Source organism: Perognathus longimembris, chromosome 11 (assembly GCF_023159225.1).
Source record: "Perognathus longimembris pacificus isolate PPM17 chromosome 11, ASM2315922v1, whole genome shotgun sequence".
NCBI lineage: Eukaryota > Metazoa > Chordata > Mammalia > Rodentia > Heteromyidae > Perognathus > Perognathus longimembris.
Window position 1 is genome coordinate 20,959,566 of NC_063171.1, and position 21,990 is coordinate 20,981,555.

The following is a 21,990-nucleotide window of genomic DNA, read 5'->3' on the forward strand; positions in this document are numbered from 1 at the left end:
ACCCCAAACCAGTTTAGTTTCATTGCAGTTCATTATAGCTAGTCAAGTGGTCTTGAGCTGAGGAATGATTCCCCAAGGGCCAGGCGAGGCCATGGCGGAGAAGAGACCATCTCCCAGAGTGAGGCAAATCAGGGCCAATGTACTGCTGATGCAATCTGAAGTGTGAAACTGACACAGACACACCTGCCATTCTGCTTCCCAATCACTGTCCCAGGGTTGAAGGCCAGGGAGAAAAGCTATGGCCTTGAACTCCTTTCTTAGCCATCTTGTCATCGAGGCCAAGCTTCTGACAGAAGACTGACAGCCAAAAAGAAAGGGATTTAAAGACAGGCGGGGGTGGAGGGGAGAAGGGAAGCTGCACTAAACTGTCCTCAGTGCAAGGTCTCTCTATTAATGCATTCCTGCTGAGGAGGGGGCCCTGTGTTTAGTCTTCCTCTGTGATATGTAGATGTAAGAGAAAGGGCAGCCCCCCCCCATCTGTGTTTTGTGAGAAGTAGCAAGAGGAATGGACAGCCAGACGTGAAAGAACATCAATAAATAGGACTGCAGAAGATGGAATATGTTCATTGCTAATAAAGTGAAAATGAACTTCTTTTGTTTCAATTTTTACTCCTGGAATTACTTTTTTGTTCTTTTTAATAGTAACAAGAGAAGATTTTACGATTTTACAAGTGGTGATAAAATTAGATCCTTTATTAACAAGAAATAAGATATATCCTCTTTTCCATTTGTAGTAAAATTCTGTCTTGACACAAAATGGTAACTAATGGAAAAATTTTAAATTAGCCATAGTTTTTAGAATTTGAGTGAAGTTTATCTTCACACTTTCAAGTACTGTAGAAATAAGTGGCTATGGTTGGCTGAGGTTCACAGAGTCATAGCATTTTGAAGAGTTTCAATTCTTATACGGTACTCAGGGTGCATTATACATATCCTAATCTTTATCTCATCAAAAGAAATTATTGTTCAGTTATCTGGTATTTTTGCTACATTGTTTTATAAAACATTTGTAGAGAAAGCTTGCTGTGGATATGGCATGGGCTTTAGAACTGTTGTAATCAGCCAGGTGCTGATACTCATGCACATAATAATCCTACTTATGTGTGAGGTTGAGATCAGAAGGATCACAATTTGAGGCCAGTCTAAGTAGAAAAGTCTGTAAGACTCCATCTCCATGGGAAAAAAAACTGGATGCTGTGGTGTATGCCTGTGATCTCAACAATAATAGGAAGCCTAAAGTAAATAGATCCCAGCTCAGGTGTAAGCAGCAGTAGAATACCAGCCTAATAAGTGCATGTCCTGAGTTCAAATCCTGGTGAGGGGGGTGGGGCTGATGATAATAAAGTTAGAATGACAATCCCCCAATCTCAGCATCATCAATATCTGCTTGTTACAAACCCAATGATATAGTCAGGGTTGGTGTTCCCTTCATTTGGTAAGTGAAACTTTATGAAGGACACTGAGTCAGAGAAAGTGTATAAGGTCATACAGAGAAGGTATGTGAGGGTCAGGACCAGAACCCAAGTCATCAACCCACTAGATTAGACTGTTTCTCATGTAAACTGCACACATGTTTTCCGACAAAATAATAAAGACTCATTTACTCATATCCCAGCTTGATAGCCCTAATACAGCCCTAAGAAGCAGCAGGGGGAAGCTGTGAGTTTCGCTCTGTTTTTGAGTGAATGCTTAGCATAGACAAAACCCTAGGCTCTATCCTCAGCACCAAAAAGCAAAAGCAAATTCTCACAGCCAAGATGATTGGGTATGATTACAATGGACCCTTGCATTGGAGTTATGGAAATCAAGCCCTAACCTCAACTCTCACCCTGGTTAAGATGCTTAGCCATTCCCATCTCAAGTTTCTCTTTTGTGAAAAAAATAATGTTTGGGGAAATTTGTTATCCTCTCAGATCTATAGTTCAGAGACTTTTCATATATTTTCTTTCACATTAGCACACCCTCTATGCCTGCTAAACATCTGTCTTGTCTCACTTCATCCTTTTCCCTGGAAAGTCATACTGTTCTCAATATATCTGCTACTTCCTGACTTCAGTGATACATGCATTCAACAATGCACTGAATTTGCATGTGGCACACAAACCTGTTTATACTTAACTGTGAACTACATTTAAAACATATAAAGTACACAAATCTCTTCCCAAATAAGGAAACAGGTTTTATCCAGAAGATGGAAATGTAAACAGTCCTTTTAATTTCTATTCTATCTAGGAGCTCTATAGTATGAATATTTATGCTATATCCTCTCTGCTTTGCAAACATGCCTCAAAAATTTTGCCACCCTTTCCCCTTCCCTCCTCCACATACACTAGGGCATGTGTGAGTGTATGTGTTGAACAGCCTTAAGATGGGAGTTCAGGGCCAGGAGGATGATCTCACTCAGAAAGCGCCTTACCATAATTTCTTTCCCTAAATCATGCTGAGTAAATGTGAAACCAGGGAGAACAGAACTCAAACCAAACCACTGGAGATTTCAAAGCTTCCTTTATTGCCTTGGACTATTATTCTTTGCTGAAACCAAGCCAATTTAGGTCCTGCTCTGCTCTTTCCAGAATGAGCTTCTATCAATGGAGGTAACAAAGAGCCTTTAAGGAAAGAGAAAGATCTAGAACCAATTCCTTCCGTCTAGACCATAGTAGGTGCTCAATAAATGACTGCTCCGTGAACCAATGCTACATCTCAATATAGAAAAAAATAAAGGCAAAACTACCTATTGCCCTATTATCCTAACTTAACTGTCCACCAACTGCTAGTTAGCATTCTCTTTTGAAGCCCCTCTGAAGGAAATTGGCTTGTCATCATTACAGAGCTAAGAAGATATCTTTAAGGTATATGTTCCACCCTTTGCCTTTGGCCTACCTCTTTCTCAAAACAAGCACCTGCATTCTGAGAAAAAGGAAAGCAAATGAAATTCCGCATCCTAATCCTTTCTCTTCCATCATTCACCCATCTGGGATGAAAATGCAACTGGAATAATGTCTTGGTGAAAAGAAACACTACAAGTCTCAGTGCTGCTCCCCCCATGTGGGGCTAGAAGTGAACAAATTGCTTGGGAGGAGTAAAGGTCAGAAATGCAGCTAGCAGTTCTGCTGAAAGGAAGAATTCCAGAAGCATTAAAGCGTATGGTCTCACCGAACTCGCACCCACAGATCAAGGTTTTGCCTTCCTTGTCTCCTGCCTCAAAGCAGCTGGGTAGCTCCAAGTCCCTCATATTGCCTCATTCAAGCTCACTTTCTCCATTGCCAAAATGACAAGCTCTGTGCTTCCTCCTTCTACTCACCCTATGCTTTACTGTATCTCCCCCCTTCACCCACTTAGAGCAGAAAGAGTGAGAAAAAAACAGGTCTGTAAAAATCCTGTCAGGCTCCCTGGTACGGAGGCACTATATAAATACCCAGGGCTATCACACTATTACTGTGGGGATTAAATTGGGCTGCCCCCCCACAAGGCTACATAAGTAACACCTCCCCCACAATCTCAGCACCAGAGAGACAGTGCTCCCAGAGGAAAATTGTGCTTTCCTCGATCTTTAACTGCTAGGGAAACTCGTATGTTAGGGCAGCCGTCTTACAGAAAACCCTCTAAAAATACCTATCGATATATATTTAGCTCCAGATATCTTCCTCCTACCAGAAGGCTTCGGGCTAAACCACTCTGCATATGCCTCTGGTGAGAAGTTGGGGGTGCACAATGGCAGCTCCTGGCTCCTCTGCAACATTCTTTTGCCTTTTCTTATCCCTGTCCCCATTTTTCTTTGTGTTCTCATCCTCTGCTGAGTTACATATATTCCCCTAAACTGCAGTTAAAGGCAGTGGCACCCTTCTCTGTTCTGTGCTTTTCTTCAGAGGTGACTCCAGGGTAAAGAATAAAAGACATGTACAGCATCCACAGCAGTTAGAAGTCAGATTCTGCCTCCTGCTTCTAGCCTTCAGATGCTCCCTGCTGCCCTCTGGTTCGAGTGCACACTCCCCTGGGTGGCCTAGGCTGGCACGTTTGTTGATCTTTCCAGGTGTGTCTATCACTATTCCCTTTGCCAAGGACCCAGAGATTCCCTACTGTCTTTCTGCACACTCTCCCACCTCCAAGCACTTATAAACACAACATTCTCTCTCCCAACAAATCCATTCTCTTTCTCATGCAGCTGTCTCACCTATTTATACATTGTATTACAGTTAAATGCTATTTTCTTTTCTTCAAGAAGAGCTCTAAAGCTGGGTAGGTGGCCATTTTGGGTATTCATCCATGTGGCCTCATCGCCCCTGTGGTGGGGAACACTCAGACCCATCCCATCACACCTAACACTCTGCCTGGCACATTATCAGTTCTCTTTACCATCTCTTAACTGACAATTGGGCCAGGGAATGATGACATTAGAATAATATCATTGGAATAAGGTCCAGACTCACCTATAGGCACCTCAGTTAAGGAATAGCAAGAAGAGGCAAAGCTGGCAAGACTGACCGCAGAGCATGCTCTGAGCTGATCTTCATGTTTCGATAAGAAAATAGACTATATCACCATCCACCATCCAAGAGTGGCTCTGGAATGTCACAGTATGTTAACACACCAATGAAAATGAAGATATTTCCTAAATGAGAAGGAATAGCACACAACCCACCATTGGGCCAGGGCCTAAAGATACAGAAAAGAAACACGGAGCAAAGCCGGTATTTCTCCAGCAGCAGTTGGTGCCATTGCTGAGCTAGGGTGGCATTGTGGCTCCAAGAGTGAGTCAAGATGCTGAAGACAAACAGGACTGGGTTGCCATCCCAGTTTAGGCAGATGCAAAGCTTCAGTGTACTTACAGTGGATTTGTTCTAGGACCTCCTAGCGGATATTTAAAAGTATTGGCAGAACCGGATCCCCAGTAGATCATGTTTTGTTCCTAATATGTGCATATGATGGTAGAGTTTAATTCAAAAACAGACACAGCAAGAGATTAGCAATAATAAAGACAATATACTGCAGTGAAATTACCAACCTCACCACTCCTGCAATTTGGAGGCATTATTAAGTAAGGTACCACAGTTTGTTGAAGGTCTGTCCGATAACATAGAGGCTAGTATGCTTCTCATGAGTGGGCAGTGTCCACAGTATGAATATCCTGGACATAAGGACAATTCACGTCCCAGGTAGAAGGGGACATGATGCCACCACATCATCATGCTACTCAGAACATCACACCATTTGTAACTCAAGAAATGTTTATTTCTGAAGTTTCCTACTCAGTATTTTCACACTGTGATTGACCATGGGTAGCTGAAACTGTGAGAAGCTAAGCTACAGATGCCTTTCATGCCCACTATTTGAATATAAGCGAGTTGTTAAAAATTGTGTCTCCATTTACTCAATCTAAAATGATCTGGGTAATAATCGAACCTAATAATTCTTACTTTGTAGTACAACATATTAGGATTTGAAGTAATGTTTATAAAAAAAAAGTTTTTTGACATATGGTTTAATCAGTGGTAGCTTTTATTACAGAACAATTTGTATGATGGTACTGACTTCTTTTACCCACCTCTCTCTGTACCCCAACCACCTCTAAGAGTCCAGGTATCCAAAATGTAGCTTTATCCTGACTCCCAGCAATCCCCAAGAGACAGTATAAAACCTGCTGAATTGGCCCAGAGGTCAGAAAGCCCAGCACCTCTTAATGGTCTGTGGTGTGAGCACCTAGCTTTCATTTCCCTAACACAGTGGTCAAGATGTGAACTAGATGGACATAACTGGAAATTCAGATCCCAGGGAGACTCAAGACGTAAGAAGAAGGTGTAGGAATGGATAGCCTCTTTTCTGTTCAAGCCCAGATATCCCCTTTGTATCCTATAGAGGACAAGAGACTTGGAATAAGCAAACGATTCATGCTAATTAGCATTGAATATTGATTATATGTCAGGCACTGGACATACAGAGATAACCAGGGGTCCGAGGCACAATCTTCTTGGTCATTTCCTTGTTCTGTTCATGCTGTAGGAGAGCTCTTGAGTTCCCATACTCCTCTATCATCATTCATCTATTTTAGGTTTTATTAAATTAACACTAACATACAATAGACTTCAAGTATTGTGGAATACTCCAATTTGTTTGACAAATGTTTAGAAATATGTACAAATGTTCTCATTAATCCTGGTTGTTACAAATTCAAAAGAAATATCAAGTTCTGTAATATAGAAGTTTGTTTAAAGGCCAGTTGTAGTGAAGAATGCCTGTAATCCTATCTGTACAGGAAGTATAAAGTAGAATCATGCGCCAAGGCCAGCCCTGAGCCCAAACAAAGTCTTCCAAAGTTATTTGGAAAATAACTTTTAAAAAGGCAAAAAAGATTGGAAAAGTAGCTCAAGTGGTAGAATGCTTGCCTCAAAAGTATAAGTACTAAAAACAGAAAAGTTTGTTAAAAGAATGGTAAAGTCACTCTCTTTAAGCACAAATGAGAAAATGTTAAATTCAGTGTTTCTCAATCCCAGCTTTGCCTTCCACAATCAATACTAGTTTTGCTGAATGAATCAATGAGTGAATAAACAAGCTAGTTAATGAAGAAATCAGTTGTAGCTTCTCATGTGGTCTTTATGCATCAAACCATATTATTCTGAGGGCTGACATGTCTTCTCTGGCAGGCAACTGTTTTGAAAGCTCACAGCAAGAAATCTTTGGAAAAGCACATCAGCTCTTGTCCTTCTAAAACCACACAAGTACCTGAACCTTAGGGGAAGGAACATTTTCCTGATTATGTCACCCCCACCAACCCAAACAGTGCCTCAAGAGGAATATGGAATCATAGAGCTTTAAGACCACAGAACCTTTGGGGGTTGTAAGGTTAATGACCTAAAGATATAGGAATGAAGAATGTCAAAAAAGAAACTTGGAATCAAATAATGTGAGCTCAGATCCTATGAACAGGGCCTACTGTCACATGGCATATCCTCCCAAGCCTCAGTTTCTTCATCTGTAAAATGAGGATAAGATCCTTGCTGTGGTTTGAATATCCCTGAAAAAACTCATGTCGACATTGCATTGTTGTTCTAACAGTATTAAGAGTGGGAGCTTTAAGAGGTTATCAGGCCATGGTGGCTCCACTCTAATGAGCAGATCAAGGCTGCTCTCACAGAAGAATGGGTTTGGCCCATTTCTTCTCTTTCTTATATGTCCATCATCACCCTGTGCTGCTCTCTACCATGCCAGGACATGGCAAGAAAGCTCTCACCAAGTGTCAGTGTCAGGCTCTTATCCCAGATGCCAGAATTCTCAGAAATAAATCCCTGTTGTTTAAAACAGTTTCAGATATTATGTGATAGCAGCAGAAACAGACTCAGACAATCCTTTTTATGGGATTATGGGGATTACATGAAGTAATATACCTAAAGTCACTCTCTGAGCTGTAGGGGATATCAGCCCATGGGCAGGGTAAGGCCTACAAAAATGATTTCATTAGGACAGGACAGACACATATTCTTCTCATCAGCGGCCAGAGCCCCTATGTCTATACTGATCATTTTGTACAGACTATGAATGTCATCAATGGCCCTTGTCAAGAAAAAGGTTCCCCAGGTTTGTATTCTCAACACCCCCAACTTACAGGCTTAAGAATGCTAAAAGTTGGAAAGTCAGAGGTAGTAGGCAGAATGAAGTGGCTCAGGCCCCTAAATTCTTGTCTCAGCAAAGGTGAATGAGGAGAGACCTTGGGCTAAGCCATGTGTCTGACAGCCTAGCATCTACCACCCTTCGCACCCTTCTGCCCACCACTAACACTGACAGACAGCTGAGAAGTTGTGCAGCCTCTGCCCCAAGGCACTGTGTCATGCTCCAGCACTGTCAACCCCCCACCCCCCACCCCATGCACAGGAGTAAAATGTGAAGTGACACCTGGAGGTGATATGGACAAAGCTGACAGCAGGGATGACTACAGGGCAGGTATCAGGAACTTTGTGTGGCCTGGAATGGAAACTGCATAGGGCACTGGTTTAAAAAAAAATATTTGATTATATGAACTGAACTCCTGAATCTGCCATGGAGAAGCAGGAGATCTTTGGCAAATGGCAGAATCTCTGTGAGAACAAGATGACTCATCTCTGGAGTCTGCTTTGCCTCCTTGCTACCTTGGTGTTACAACATATTTTATTGAATCTAAGACCCCAATAATTAACCTTGGTGTTACAACGTATTTCATCAAATCTAAGACCCCAATAATTATAAATTGCCCCATAATTTGATGTACAACAAGAAAGAAAAAAATGCCATCAATTAAATTCTTCCATGCCACTATTACAAGGCACTGGCTGATTTTGGAGATCATCTGCATTTTAACAGATATAGTAGATAATATAGTATAATATAGTATAGATAATATAGTAGATAAACATCCTGTGTGATGATAAAAAAAACAAATGAGATTATCTATTCAGGTGAGTTATAACCAAAATCCTGAGCCCCTCATCAGGGAACTCAAGAGCATCACTCCTTTCTCTAGAGACCATTCATTCACATGTGAATAAAGGAGAGCCAGATTCCTAGTAGCTGGGCAGAAGGCCAAGCAGTAGGTCTAAAGAAGGACAAGGAACAAAGCCCACTTGGTTCGTGGAAAGCAAGGGCTTGTTAAGGCCATTCTGCAGAGCCAGAAAAGTCTGAAGAGCCACTAGGAAGGGAAGATGAGCACAGACAGGTTAACTGACTTGGTCAGACTAGGACAGCTCCAGGACATACAGGTGAGGAACAGATAGCCTTCCTAGCTATGCTAACAAAAGAATCCTGCTGGTTCCCATCATCCAGCTCCCTCAACAACATCACAACCCATTATTACAGCTCTTGCCATTTTTCTTTTGTCTGTTTCCTCCACCTACCCTCACCCCTCATAGTTCCCATATAGCCCGTATACATACACACCACAACAGCAGACTTCTCTGTAAAATGTACTTGCTCTAACTGGCTCCAAGATCCCTCATAGATGCCAAAATTAACACATGCTCTTATTCCTTATATAGAAATGGCATAGTATTTGCATATAACCTATGCACTTCCTCCCTCTTGTACCCTTTAAGCCATGTTTAGATTGCTTACAATGTTTAATGCAGCACAAATGCTATAAACTAGCTGTTTTGCTGTACTGTTTAGAAAATAATGGCAAGAATAAAAGTCTGTGTATGTTCAATACAGATGCATTTCCCCCAAATATTTCCTATCTACACTTGGTTGGATCTGCTACATAGAATCCATGGATACAGAGAACTGACTGCACTTCAACCCGTCAAAGTTGTCTGCTAAAATGTGACAACCAAAAGACGCCTGTTGGAGCGTCTTTAATAATTATTTATCATCACAAAAAGCCAGAAAGCAAACTAAGTGTTGTTGGATAATGGCAAAAATGAGAAGCAAGCTGTGTACATCCATTTAACAAACTACTGAACAGTCATTACTGCTTTTTACTGAAGCAGGAGAAAATGGGTGATATGAGGATGCCATATTGAGAATGGCAGTGAAATTGCAAGCAGTTGAAAGAAAGCTTCTTTAACACTTAAGTACTGGGAGAAAAAAATGTCACCAAAAAGAATAAGAATCTCTCTTAATGAATGGGTTTTTTTTCCTTCTTCTTTTCAGTTTTCTGTATTTTCTTTAATGAATATATGTAATTGTGTAAGACTAAATAGAAGGGACAAAAAAAATCAAATGGTCTCTGATACAGAAATGAGAGAGTCCAATCTTAACATGTATACATTACAGCATTTGTCTTCTATTCTCTTTTAGGCCTTTACTAATAGAGTATATTTTATTGATTTTAGAGATACTCAAAACATGGGGGGAGAGGAGAAGGGGGAAGGGGAGGGGGGAATGAGGGAGGAGGTAACAAACAGTACAAGAAATGTATCCAATACCTAACGTATAAAACTGTACCATCTCTGTACATCACTTTGACAATAAATAAGAAAAATAAATAAATAAATAACATTACCCAGCTGTGCTGTTTCCTATGACAATATACATTTGTAATACTGTACATAAAATGTACCTTCATATACTAAACTATATTTACAATGAAGAAAGAAATCTTTTAGGAAAGTAACCTCCAGAAAATCCTCTTGTAAGGCAACAGATGTTAAAAAAAAATCTCCTCTATTTACTTATCCACTCCTTATATTGAAGAGTTAGCTGTTTAGAAAATAATTGCAGTCTATTATATCCACAACTATTTTTCTTTTACTCAATTGTCTTATGTGTAATGATGATGTACATGAGTATTGTATTTCCACCAGACAATGGATAAATGTACTGGTTTCCAAGACCTTTCCCTCTCAGACTTTACCTATACTTACCCTGACTCTTACCTGAAAAAAGTTAATGTTTTTCTTTTTGTTTGACCTATCATAATGTTGACTGAAAACTTCTCCCTCTTTGGCTTTCTATTCCACTCTTCTCTTGTTTGAATTTGAGTGACTATGTCCACTGGGCAGCTGGATATGAACATTTCCATATTATGCCCATTGCTACCATACCCATATAGGACTGCCTACCTCCCCAGTAGACACCAAGAGTCACTCAACTCCAGAACCACCAACCTCAGAAACCCAGTGCAGCAGATCCAATACTACCTTGCCAAGGCCTGATACATATCACATTTGCTGCAGATGATGTTAGATCCACCCAATGTCCTTGAACTATATTCATATCCAAAAGAAGGAGTTATCAAATATTTAACTAAATGTACTACCAGCATGTGTGATGCTCCTTTGACACTAGGTCAGCCCCAATATAGCACTGCTCTATTAGTTTCAAAAGAATGATTTATCAAACATTTTAATAGGATTCAATGTTAAGGCTATAAATAAATATAAAAAATTATTTAAAAAAAATTCCATTCTCCCAGCATGAGTCTTGGTTTTCAGCTCAAAGAATATGGTTGAGGACACTTCAAATCCCCAAAAGAAACATTATGAGAATAAGCCTTTCGGCGTGTCCCTTGGGGAGAACCTGACCTGTCAGGCTAGTACAAGTCAGCTTACTTCAGTGGAAACACACACACACACACACACACACACACACACACACACACACACACACTGGGTGTTCAGCAACTTTAGCCATGCAGAGATGGGGAAGCTAGACCTTCCTAAGTATCCCATGGCCTTTGCCTAAAGCCACACACATTTCCATAGAGAAGGAGATTCAGCACAAATGCCTAATGTATTCCCAACTCCTCCTCTATAATCTAGCCCCCTGGGGGAATTTTATCCTTGAACTTCTTCTTCTGACTCTACTCCACGGTCTGGTGCCTTTCCACCTCTAAGTTCTCTGCTCCAGCCATTGCGTGCACATGCACACACACACACACACACACACACACACACACACACACACACACGAGAGAACAAGGAAAAAGACTCACCCACTGAGGACCACAATAAAGTCCATGACATTCCAGCCATTGCGGAGATATGAACCCTTATGGAAGATGAACCCCAGGGCCACAATTTTGATCCCAGCTTCAAAGCAGAAAATCCCAATGAAATATGGTTCTGTTTTCTCCTGTAAAGATAAGAAACAAAAGCACCAGTAAGAGGAAGACTGTGCTTTATCAAACACAGGCCAGAGTATATCCTGGATGTCTGTGTGAAGCCTGCCCCAGCACAGGTAGAAATGGGCTGGAGGACAAAGGAGACCCAGGCCTATGGGTTTTCTGTGGAGCACACAGAGCAAGGGGGCCAGTGGTAAAAATGCACAGATATGTGGTAACGCCAGGGACTAGACTTCTCTCCTGTGATAGTTCCTGATGGCCCTGACTTTGCCAAGAGAAGGCATGTCTTCTCCATCACTGGTCTTTGTACAGGTAGAAATTTCAGCCTGGAGCCACTCACTCACATATATAGATTTCAAATAATTTATTTGCTCTCTCCTGGGGAATAGATTAGACATGTGAATCATTCCTTTAGGGAGAATATGGTCATCAACATTTAGCAAGTTCACAACCACCAATACACTCAAGCTTTCAGCTTCTTCCCTCTTCTCCTTTGCCCTCCCTTTTTCCTCTCACTTTGAAATTCCCTCAGGAAAGAAGAGCAAAGCAAATGGCCCTCATATCTAGCTGCTATGTGGTGAACACACAAGTGTTTGCAATGCCCTCTTTTATCTGTGAGTCCCATTGGGGTTTGTGGCTAACTTGTCCCTCAGCAAAGAACAAACCAACTCCTGGAAGAGGAGGGGCAGGAAAGAGGGGCAGAGGGAGGGTAATGAAGCCAAGGATATAGGAAATGGGGCGGAGGGCAGGAAGGAGCATACATACCAGTCTTCGGGACATCGGGGTCTTGTCATCCTCAGGGAGATGCTGCTCCAAGGCCAAGACGATACAATTGGCAATAATGGTGGCCAGGATCATGTATTCAAAGGGCGTGGGAAAGGAGGAGTTAAGGAACAAGTCCATCCAAGAGAGACAGATAAAGTATCTGAGATAGCCAGGAACAGAAACACACATACTTTATCTGCTCCCACTGTGCTTTGTAGTTTGTATGATTTACCTCAGCAAGCAGGTAGGCAGGGAAGTGTCTGGTTCTGAGAACATGAAAAAGCTATTTAGACATTTAGGATTAGTTTGTGGACACAAAACATCTTCTCCGAGAAAAGGAAGTAGCCTATGAATAATAGAGATGGATATGAGGTGGATACTCCAGGTACTGAGTGAATATAAAGTCAAAATGCAGGAATGAACTGGGGATGTGGGCAGAAGAAAAAGTGAATGCTATAGCAGATTCCACTTCTCGATTATCAGGCTCATGGGCTATATAGCAATGCCTTTTGACCCAGCTGGGACAGTCTGCCTTCTGGGAATCACACACCCTGGAAAAAGAAGCCATTCTCCCCATTTGAGCCACCTTTTGTCTTAGCAGGAAACACACCAAGGAGCCAGAAGCAGCTTGCATTTTTCCACCTTCTTCCCTAAGTTTTTGTATCTATAGTTAACAATAAGGCATAGCCTGAGTCAAAATCCATCAAGGCAAAGTCCAGCCTCTAGAAGCCAAACTGAAAATCAAATGAATGCAAGCTTTTTATCTGTTATATTTTTCTGAGCACATTTGAGGGGCTCCCTGTGCCTTTTTGAAAAACAGGACTATGACTCAAACCCAGAATCCTGACTCCTGCACTGCAAGCTCAGGGGAGGTGGGGAGATTGATAGAAAGAGGGGGAAACACTGGCTCCTTTCTAGAGCCAGTCATCTGTCTGCATGTTAAGATTTCATTCTGTAACTATTGTTATGACAAACACAAGACAACTGCTATTGCTGGCCTCTCCCAGCAACTTGCACTCTAGCATTCTGGAGTCTAGGCAGGAGAGAATAGATGATCTGGCAAAGGAGAAGGAAAGGCAGCAACCATTACTCTATCTTCCCACAGAGATGGGCCAGCTGTGTGTGGCACAGTATCTACAGTCTTCTTTCCCAGTACAGAAGGGAAATAATAAATATATCTCCTTATGCTTCCTATCCCATCTCTTCCATTAGTTGTATCAATAACAAAGGCATCTCTCAGAAGGGGTAAGGCACAGGGCATTCTGTAAGTAGAGGCCAAATAAGAGGTGACTAGTGTGAATAGGCTACCAATTGCCCAGAAAGCTGCAGGAGGTGGTGGCTGGCTGTGTGTGCACCTGAAGTCCTTGTACTTCCCATGTGTCAGCGCCATCTCCTCCCTGAGTCACGTGAATTCTCCAGCAGCTGGCCATGATTCCTTCCCACACTCTTCCAGCACTCACATAGCTCCCCTTCCCTAGGAACCTCTGTTTCTCTGCCCTCAGCCCTAGGTCTGGAAAGCCCTCACAGGACCTCTAAGCCAGACCATTGCCTCCCGATCCCTTCATGCCTGTACAAGACAGAAGGAGTCTCACCACAGAAAAGTCCTTCAGTCCCACTGGGCAACCCTCCTACTCCAAATTATCTGGATAGTAGGTACATTTCAAAAGTTAAACCCACCATATGCATTCACCTAGCTTGCATGCCTACCTTCTCAGACAAAGCCCCTTACAACACATCACCCACCAAGGCCACTGATTACTGAGAGAGTACACCCCCTCTCATGACCAGCTCTAACTAAAAGCTCTAGACAAAGGAAGAATGATGACCAGAGACCAACACCATAGCCAGTATCCCACAAAACCCCAAACACAGGCCAAGAATCCCAAGAACCATCTGACAAGAGGAAGATGGGAGGACTCCATGTCCTTTATTGAAAACATGTCAGGGAGAATGTCTAGAAAGAGGTCTGAAAACATGGCCACAAGTCCTTGCTTAATGACAACAGAATTGAAGTGCGTTTCCAGCAGCATTGTTATAATATAGGCCACAATACTAGCACTAGAGGAACCTGTATCACATAAATGAGGGAAATCCTGGGTTAAGTAGAGTTAAGTAGGTTTCTTCCCAGTAGGACTCTTGGAACCTTTAGTACTACTGCATTCAGTATCCACCTTCTCCACACACACACACACACACACACACACACACACACACACACACACACACACACTAGTACTGCTGAATGAGGTATTTACCCTACACATACACATACACACACACACACACACACACACACACACACACACATATACACACAGAGGTAGGAATAGGACACAGCACAACCTGGACCTTTTTATCAAGTATTTCTCTTGAGAATGACATCAAAAGAACATACTTGAGAACTCTGTACAAAGGGCAAGTTTTCCTGTCCATCCACAGGAGTGGGGGAATAAGAGGAGCATTTGGCTCTGACTGTAGTAAAATGAATGCCTCCCCCATGCCCTAATAAAATTGTTCACAAGCATATGGGACCCACCTGGCCAGCCATTCTCATGAAACCTGCTGAGTACAGCTAAGGAGCCCTGGGGATGCAAAGGAGCACTTTCCCATTCAGACTACAGACGTCACTAGCTCTCCAGGGACACCTTTGGTCTGTAATTGCTTTTTAGGGTTGCATCTTCTCCACCAAAAAAGCCGGAAGGGAATAAACCACAGACATCCAAGTAGGTAAACTCTCAAGTTCAGCATCAGGTAAAGGCAGCTATACCCCTCTGAAGGTGATCTGCCCACTGACATCTGCATGGGGCGCTATGGCTCTCTACTGCTCCCACACCTCACTGCCTGAACACCTGCCTCTTTTTAGCCAGAAGGTCTCACTCTATGGCTCCTTATGGCTAGGACCTCTAAACGCCACTTGACCAGGAGGTACCAACACTGATAATTATGTCAGGGACATAAGAGGAGCCTCGGAAAGGACCTTTTGGCCATTCTGTGACTGGCCACGTATCTAGAAGGCTAAAAAGTCATAAGGTCTCAAAACTGGTGCTACCAACCCCAAAACCAGAACCAAGAGATGGGTGTTAATGACTCCTGGGTTCTGAAAAGACCCTATTTCCACTTCTTCCCCCAGCTAAGTTTTCTCTGTGATGTCTAAGGACCTTTTCAGAGAAACATTTCTGTACATTAAAAATCTAAAAACATAGAGTGGGAATCAACATCTTAGTCTTATAGCATCAATTCCCATCAGCCTTTCTTCTTCCTGGTCATAAGTCAAGCCCAAGCTGCAAAGTCACTTTGTGAATTGTCTCTTTGTCACTCCTCTTTGCATTACCTATTGCATTTTTCTTTCTCCTGTCTCTTCCCATCTTGAAAGCAGATGTTACATTCATATCTTCACTAGCAGTGATTAGCAGAGCCCCAGGTACCTGTAGAAACTCAATCAATTTTAAATGAAGAAAGAAGTGAGGTGAGTTGCCCCCTGAAGTACTAGCCCTATTGAGAAGCTATTATAAAGGCAATGCAGTCCCTCTCTCGAGATCACTCCTGCCTTTGCAGGCTGATTCCCTTTCTTCCTGCTAGCAGAACTCTAAGCCCAACAGCAAAGGCTCTGTTCCATCTCCAAAGGAAAGAGCCTGCACTGCTGATACCAGCCCACAAATTAAGCTAATACACCTCACAGGTGACACACAGGTGTGACTTGATAGGTCAAAAGCTGCTCCATGTAGCCATGGCCTCAAAGAATATTCCTCTTCATGGCAATCATAGTCAGGGACAGTATGAGAGTCTGTGCAGGAATGTGATTCTTTTTGCCCCCAGATACAATCTATTAGATACTGTATCTTATACTAAGCATATTTTGGAGAAGAACATCCATCCCTGGAGTCCAGATTGTTTGTGGTTTGAAATCTTGAACAAATGGAGCTAAGAGACAGCAAAGCCTGGGATCAGAGAGCAGAGGTTTTGTCCATCTTGATCAACCCTGGTGTTCAGCACTGTGCATAGTGAACATCCACCAACTATTACTTAATAAATTAGTTATCAATTGATAAATGAATAGCAAGAACCTGTCTTGAGTTGGAGGGAAAGAGTACAACTGCCTTTATAATAGTTCCTCAATAGGGCTGGTTCTTTAAAGGACACCTCATCTTCATCCCCTCCTCATTTCATATTGACTGAGCTTCTACTGTGTACTAGGGAAGCGGAGCCAGAGGCATCTTTTAAAAGATGTCCCAAATTCTCTTTACACTGTATACCCAGCTGAACTTTCTGTACTGTATACTCTGAGCATATATTATATATTAAAAAGAAAGAGAAAATAAACCAGAAGATTCCTTTAATGTTGAAAGAGAGTAAGAGAGCAAAGGGGGGGGATGGCAGAATTCTGTCTTACTGGAAGGATAATGAGTAGAGTCAGGTTGGCAGGGCTATTTTCACTTTCTTCTTTCACTCCTTTATCTGTTGCCTGAATGTTATAATGTATGAATTTATATGTCAGTTAACAATCAATTAAAGCTATATGTAATTAAACACACACACACACACACAAACACACACACACAACCACCTCAACCTGAGATAAGGAGGATGCTAACAGTCAGGAAAAGCAATGCACGCTATCTGAGAGGATTAATTGCCTGAGAACAAATAAGGACAGACCGGTCTGAGTGAGAAAATGACCATGAAAGTGCTCTGAAGCCTGTAAAGAGGCCTCCCCTCCACTTCCCTATCTGCTAGCCAGGGGCCTGACTTCATAAACTTTCCTGCCTTCTCCTCCAAAACCCCTTTGCTCACTCATCTCTCCCTCTGAGCCATTAATGAGGATGTGTCACTGCGGCTCTCCATCCCCCTTCTCTGACTAGCAGCTTCAAGACAATCATTAGGGAAATGGTAAAAATAGGTTCACTTATTGATTTATCTCCTTTACCCAATGCTCCTTCCTTCAACCAGTTGACTTTGTTTCCTTAGCAACACAGCTAATTTGAGCAAGGGCTGCTGGGCCTGCATACTTGCCATTTGTTCAATTCCTTCTTGAGCATGGAATGCTGGGCAAGGGAGAAGGCTGGCTTAGGGATGTGGGGAGGTGGGGTACTTGATCTGCTTGCCAACAGAACCCTGGGGATCTGATCTGGAGCTCAGCCTTTCTCCTGTAAGACAATCACAGCTGGCTCTATCCTGCCTCTCACCTTGAGAGGTGGAAGCATGGATCTGTCTGGGATGGGCTCAGGATACAGACAGTAAATGTAGGGTATCCTTGGTGATGCATCCCTAAGGCCACCAGGTGCTGCCCCAGACTTGTCTGCTCTCAATTGTCTCATCCAGAGCCTCTGACATCACTACATAGGAGATTGGATATACTATGAGGGCTCTGCAGAGCCACTAGGGACAGGTAGGTCAACATAATGCTGTGCTCTCTTCTGATTCCAGACCTAATGGAGACCATGCTTCTGTGGAAGTAAACTGTGGTCACTCTGGCACTTCCCAGAAACTGCTGGGTACTTCTCAGAAAAGCCAGTCTCCATGGAGAAATATCTCAGCCTTTAGCCATTTCCCATTCCTCCTCTCCAGACCCAGAACTATCTCCCTACAACAAGGCTCTTCTTTCAATTTTCATTTGAGGATGTTGAGTTCAAAGTGATGTAACAGTCTCTGAAGATGGTCTAGATGCCATTCCCCCCCCTCCCTCACTTGCACACAAAGGCGATAGTTGGGGGAAGTTGAGTATGTTGTCTACTCTGTATTTTCCTCAAAATCTCTAAAATCTCAAAGTGACAGTGTAAATGTGAATGACAGTGAAATACTACTTGAGGCCTCTATGCTATTGGAAAAAAAGATCTTCCTCTAGATCTGGATGGGAGTGGAGAAATGTTAACTTAGCAGTGAAGATTCTTACTGTAAAAGTTATCCCAACACAGTGCTCAAGTCAGGGGTGGGACACCACCCTCTATTCCCAAAGAACAAATCACAAATATGAAAAGATCAATGCCTAGAATGACACATGAATATTAAAGCCCTCTGAAATGGTAGGGTACTAGACAAATGCACAGTCACTTTTATTATCCTACTAAATCAATCTTAAAGCATCTGCTGTGGCTCAAAGCTTTGAAGAAAGCATCTGTTAGTGGTCACAGCCTCCAGGAGGGGGCTGAGCTGGCTGCAGCCAGGGGCTGTCACTGAAGAGCCCCATACTGATAAAGAATTTAAAAGAAAATTATGGTAATGGGTCACCCAGGAGACAGCAAAGACATTTGGCTCAGAATCTCCTGGGAATATGGAAAGAACATCTGAACACCAGTCCCCCACCGGAGGATTTATGAAGCTGATGGCTCTGATGCAATCTCTCCCAGTGATTAGAGGAGACATTAATCACACCCAAGGCCAGAACTAAAAACTGGAGGGGTTGAACTACCACAAAAGTCCAACTCCGGCTCCTATAGGTCCTGATGAAAATAGAGTGAGATCATGCTGATGAGATCATGTCCCCTTCTCCAGAGACCACTGAGATAAACACATCTGTCTAGGAGGGACAACTAATATCAAAGAGATAGGCCTTGTACCTAAACCACATACATAGCCACTACTGCAAGCCATCGCTCCAACAGTGCATGTCTGCAACCCTCCAGATCTTCCTTACCCTTCCTACAAGCAGATATTCTTACAAGCATCTTCATCTCTTGGCTCATCTACATATGACATGAGTAAATTCTTCAGCCCTCAGTCTGAAAGGCAGATGCAGACCAGCCCTTTTAGAACAGGCCCAGGATCAGCCACCTTTGCAAGGGAATGTCTCAGCACCATCATACCATATCAACTCCATTTTCATCTCCTTTCTCAATCCTCTCATTTAAGTTTGCAGTCTCTGTCCCTGCCTGATTAGCAAATGATGAACTACATGTTACCGTTCAAGGAATCAAGCCAGCTGGAAGCCAGTGGCTCACACCTGTAATCCTTGCTTCTCAGGAGGCTGAGGCCTGAGGATCACAGTTTGAAGCAAGCCCAGGTAGAAAAGTCCATGGGGATCTTTTCTCCAATAAAACTACTCCAAAGAAAGCCAAAAGTACATCTATGAGTCAAATGGTAGACTGCTAGCCTTGAGCAAAAAATGCTCAGGAACAGCTCCTAGACCCTTCATTCAAGCCCCAGGCCCAGCACAGAAGGAAAAGGTGGGGGGGGGGTGGGGCTGGGGATATGGCATAGTGGCAAGAGTGCTTGCCTCATATACATGAGGCCCTGGGCAATTCAATCCCCCAGCACCACATATACAGAAAACGGCCAGAAGTGGCACTGTGGCTCAAGTGGTAGAGTGCTGGCCTTGAGCAAAAAGAAGCCAGTGCTCAGGTCCTGAGTCCAAGCCCCAGGACTGCCCCCCCCCCCAAAAAAAAGAAGAAAAAGGTGGGGATCTGGAGCTAAAGCTCTCCATGTGACTGTTGTCAGTGCACAACCCTGGCTGCAAACCTGAGAAACACACTGCCTTTCCTTCCCTCTCCCACCATGGCCTCCCACCCATGGCAGGAAGACTGTGCTGTTTACATGAAGAAAAATAAAACAGCCTCTGCAAACTCCATGTTGTCCCATTTCATTGCCTTATTGCATTTCTCACAATCCAGTCTTGTCTTTAAACAATATGTATGTGTGTATCAGATTGAAACACCAAACCCCTTTTCTTTCTTTAACACAAAACAAAAACGCCTCACGTGACTTCCAGCCTTAACATCAGTTTTTTAACTTTAGTTTCCATGGTGGTGGGATGCAACCTGCCATCACCATGACAACAGCTGCCTCTGTTCAATCCACCATCTGACAGGCAAGCCTGAGCATACCCTCTCTCTCTCTCTCTCTCTCTCTATCTCATATCAAGAAGATAGAAATGCCATTACACCTACTCCTAAACACTTAAAACCTAATGAATGAAAGGTGAGGAAAGAAATAAAATACAAAGGCAAAGAACCCCTGAGAGAACTTTGTCAGAATAATTCTGTCTCCCTTACAGGGGTCCATGAACTCAGTTACTCAAAACACAGGGTCCTCAGCATTATTACTCTTTGATTATTAAACCATGTCCCATCTATAATGCCCTTTAGATCAGAGAACTCAACCTAACTCACATGACCCTGGCCTCTATAGAAAGTCACTGAAATCATTGCTACTTTGGCAATCTGAGGAAGGGGCAATTAAACTTCCGGGACAGTCAGATCCAGACCCGCCCACATCTAGTTCCCAAAGAAAGGGATGTATTGGTTCTGAGAATCAAGACATCTCTGTTTCCTCTAATTTTTGCTCCTATGCCCCTTTTAGTAACAGTCAGCTGGAAAAATCTTAACAAATTCATTTATGTGTCTACTGGATCATGCATGGACTTAAAACACTTGTCATCTGACACACTGTTTGGGTGATCCGATACAAATGACTGAGCACCATAGAAAAGAGAAAAATGAAACAAGGAACACTAAAAGCTAGTCAAAGAAAACAACACAACAATAGCGAAATTAACTATTTCAGAAACTGAAATTTCTGTTTGATAACACTAATATATCTGAGCGATGAAGAGTCTGCCAACAACAACATATACTTTTGGGAAAGACTGTGAGCTACCATTGTCAGCCACACCCAAGACTGTACTATACTTGTATCAACACTCACATTATAGGGGAGGAGGGGGTAAGATGGTGCTCAGAATATGTACAGAAAAAAAGGTAGGCTTTGTGAAAGAGTTCACAGACCATTTCTGGGAATTTTTGGTTTTGTTTGAAAACTGCAACTGTACCCCAGTGTTCAAAAACACCTGCTGAGCCTGCAAAGTACATGAGAAAATGTTGAATGAACAACAGATGCTCAGTGTGGAAAGGGAAGAATCAAGAGACATCACAGTTGCTTTCAAATACTCAAAGAGCTAGCTTCTGATTGACAGCTGAGACTTTATTTTGTCTTGGTTTTAGTTTGTTGCAGATGATAAGTCCCACCTCAATGCAGATCTGGAGAAATACGGAAAAGAACTTCATCTGGTCCACAACTGAATGGATTATTTTGGTAAGTAGGTAAGTGAAGTGTGGCATTAATAAATACTTAACATCAGGGAGAAAAGGTCCATACAGCATTTGCCATTTTTTATGGTGCCATTACTCTCTCCATGGCCAATTTCAGGTTGCCAATTTTTATCAGTGGACACAAACTCTAGGATAGACATACATAAAGGATACTCAAGAGCTAAGACATGTTAGTCCCACCATACAACGTCTCTAGGAGTTGTCAGAGATATTAATGAAAATATTCCTGCATTTGATAGTTGCCTACTAAGTCAACCATCCCATGCATAAGGGGTTAGCTAATCAGTAGGAAGCAAGGCCAAGGAGTTTTCAGTCACTGACTCAAGGGCCCCCTGAGCAAGTATGACTCTTCCCTTAGTATCAAGTTTCCCCTTTGCCTAGACCTGTCTTCAGGATATCTAGAACATTGCCCTAGTTGCAGAAGGCTGTTATCTATGCAGCCAGACGTATGCGAGAAATAGCCATAGGTAAATGATTTTTCCAATATAGTGTCATACATAAATTAATTACCTTATTCTCTCAAGCTAATCCTAGATGTCCAAGAAACTCAAGCTATTTTACAACAGCACACATAAAAGAAATATAAGCAAGCAGACCCACCTCTTGATCTAGAAGATCATTGTATATCTCAGCCTTAGCTGAAAACAACCAGACATGCTT

The 21,990-nt window shown here is 42.5% G+C and overlaps 1 protein-coding gene across 9 annotated transcripts in view; it reads right to left on the reverse strand.

Moving 5' to 3' along the window:
* Cacna1e (calcium voltage-gated channel subunit alpha1 E) overlaps positions 1–21,990 on the reverse strand; it is a 314,229-nt gene that overhangs the window by 273,005 nt on the left and 19,234 nt on the right. For all 9 annotated transcript variants that reach the window (XR_007212661.1, XM_048358274.1, XM_048358273.1 and 6 more), the window contains exons 2-3: positions 12,290–12,395; positions 11,396–11,535 (exon numbers count right to left, since the gene is read on the reverse strand). Coding sequence is in view for 8 of the 9 variants with exons in the window: in XM_048358274.1 (XP_048214231.1) it covers positions 11,396–11,535; positions 12,290–12,395 (246 nt within the window). In the remaining variant the exon portion in view is untranslated. The remainder of the gene's footprint in view (positions 1–11,395; positions 11,536–12,289; positions 12,396–21,990) is intronic.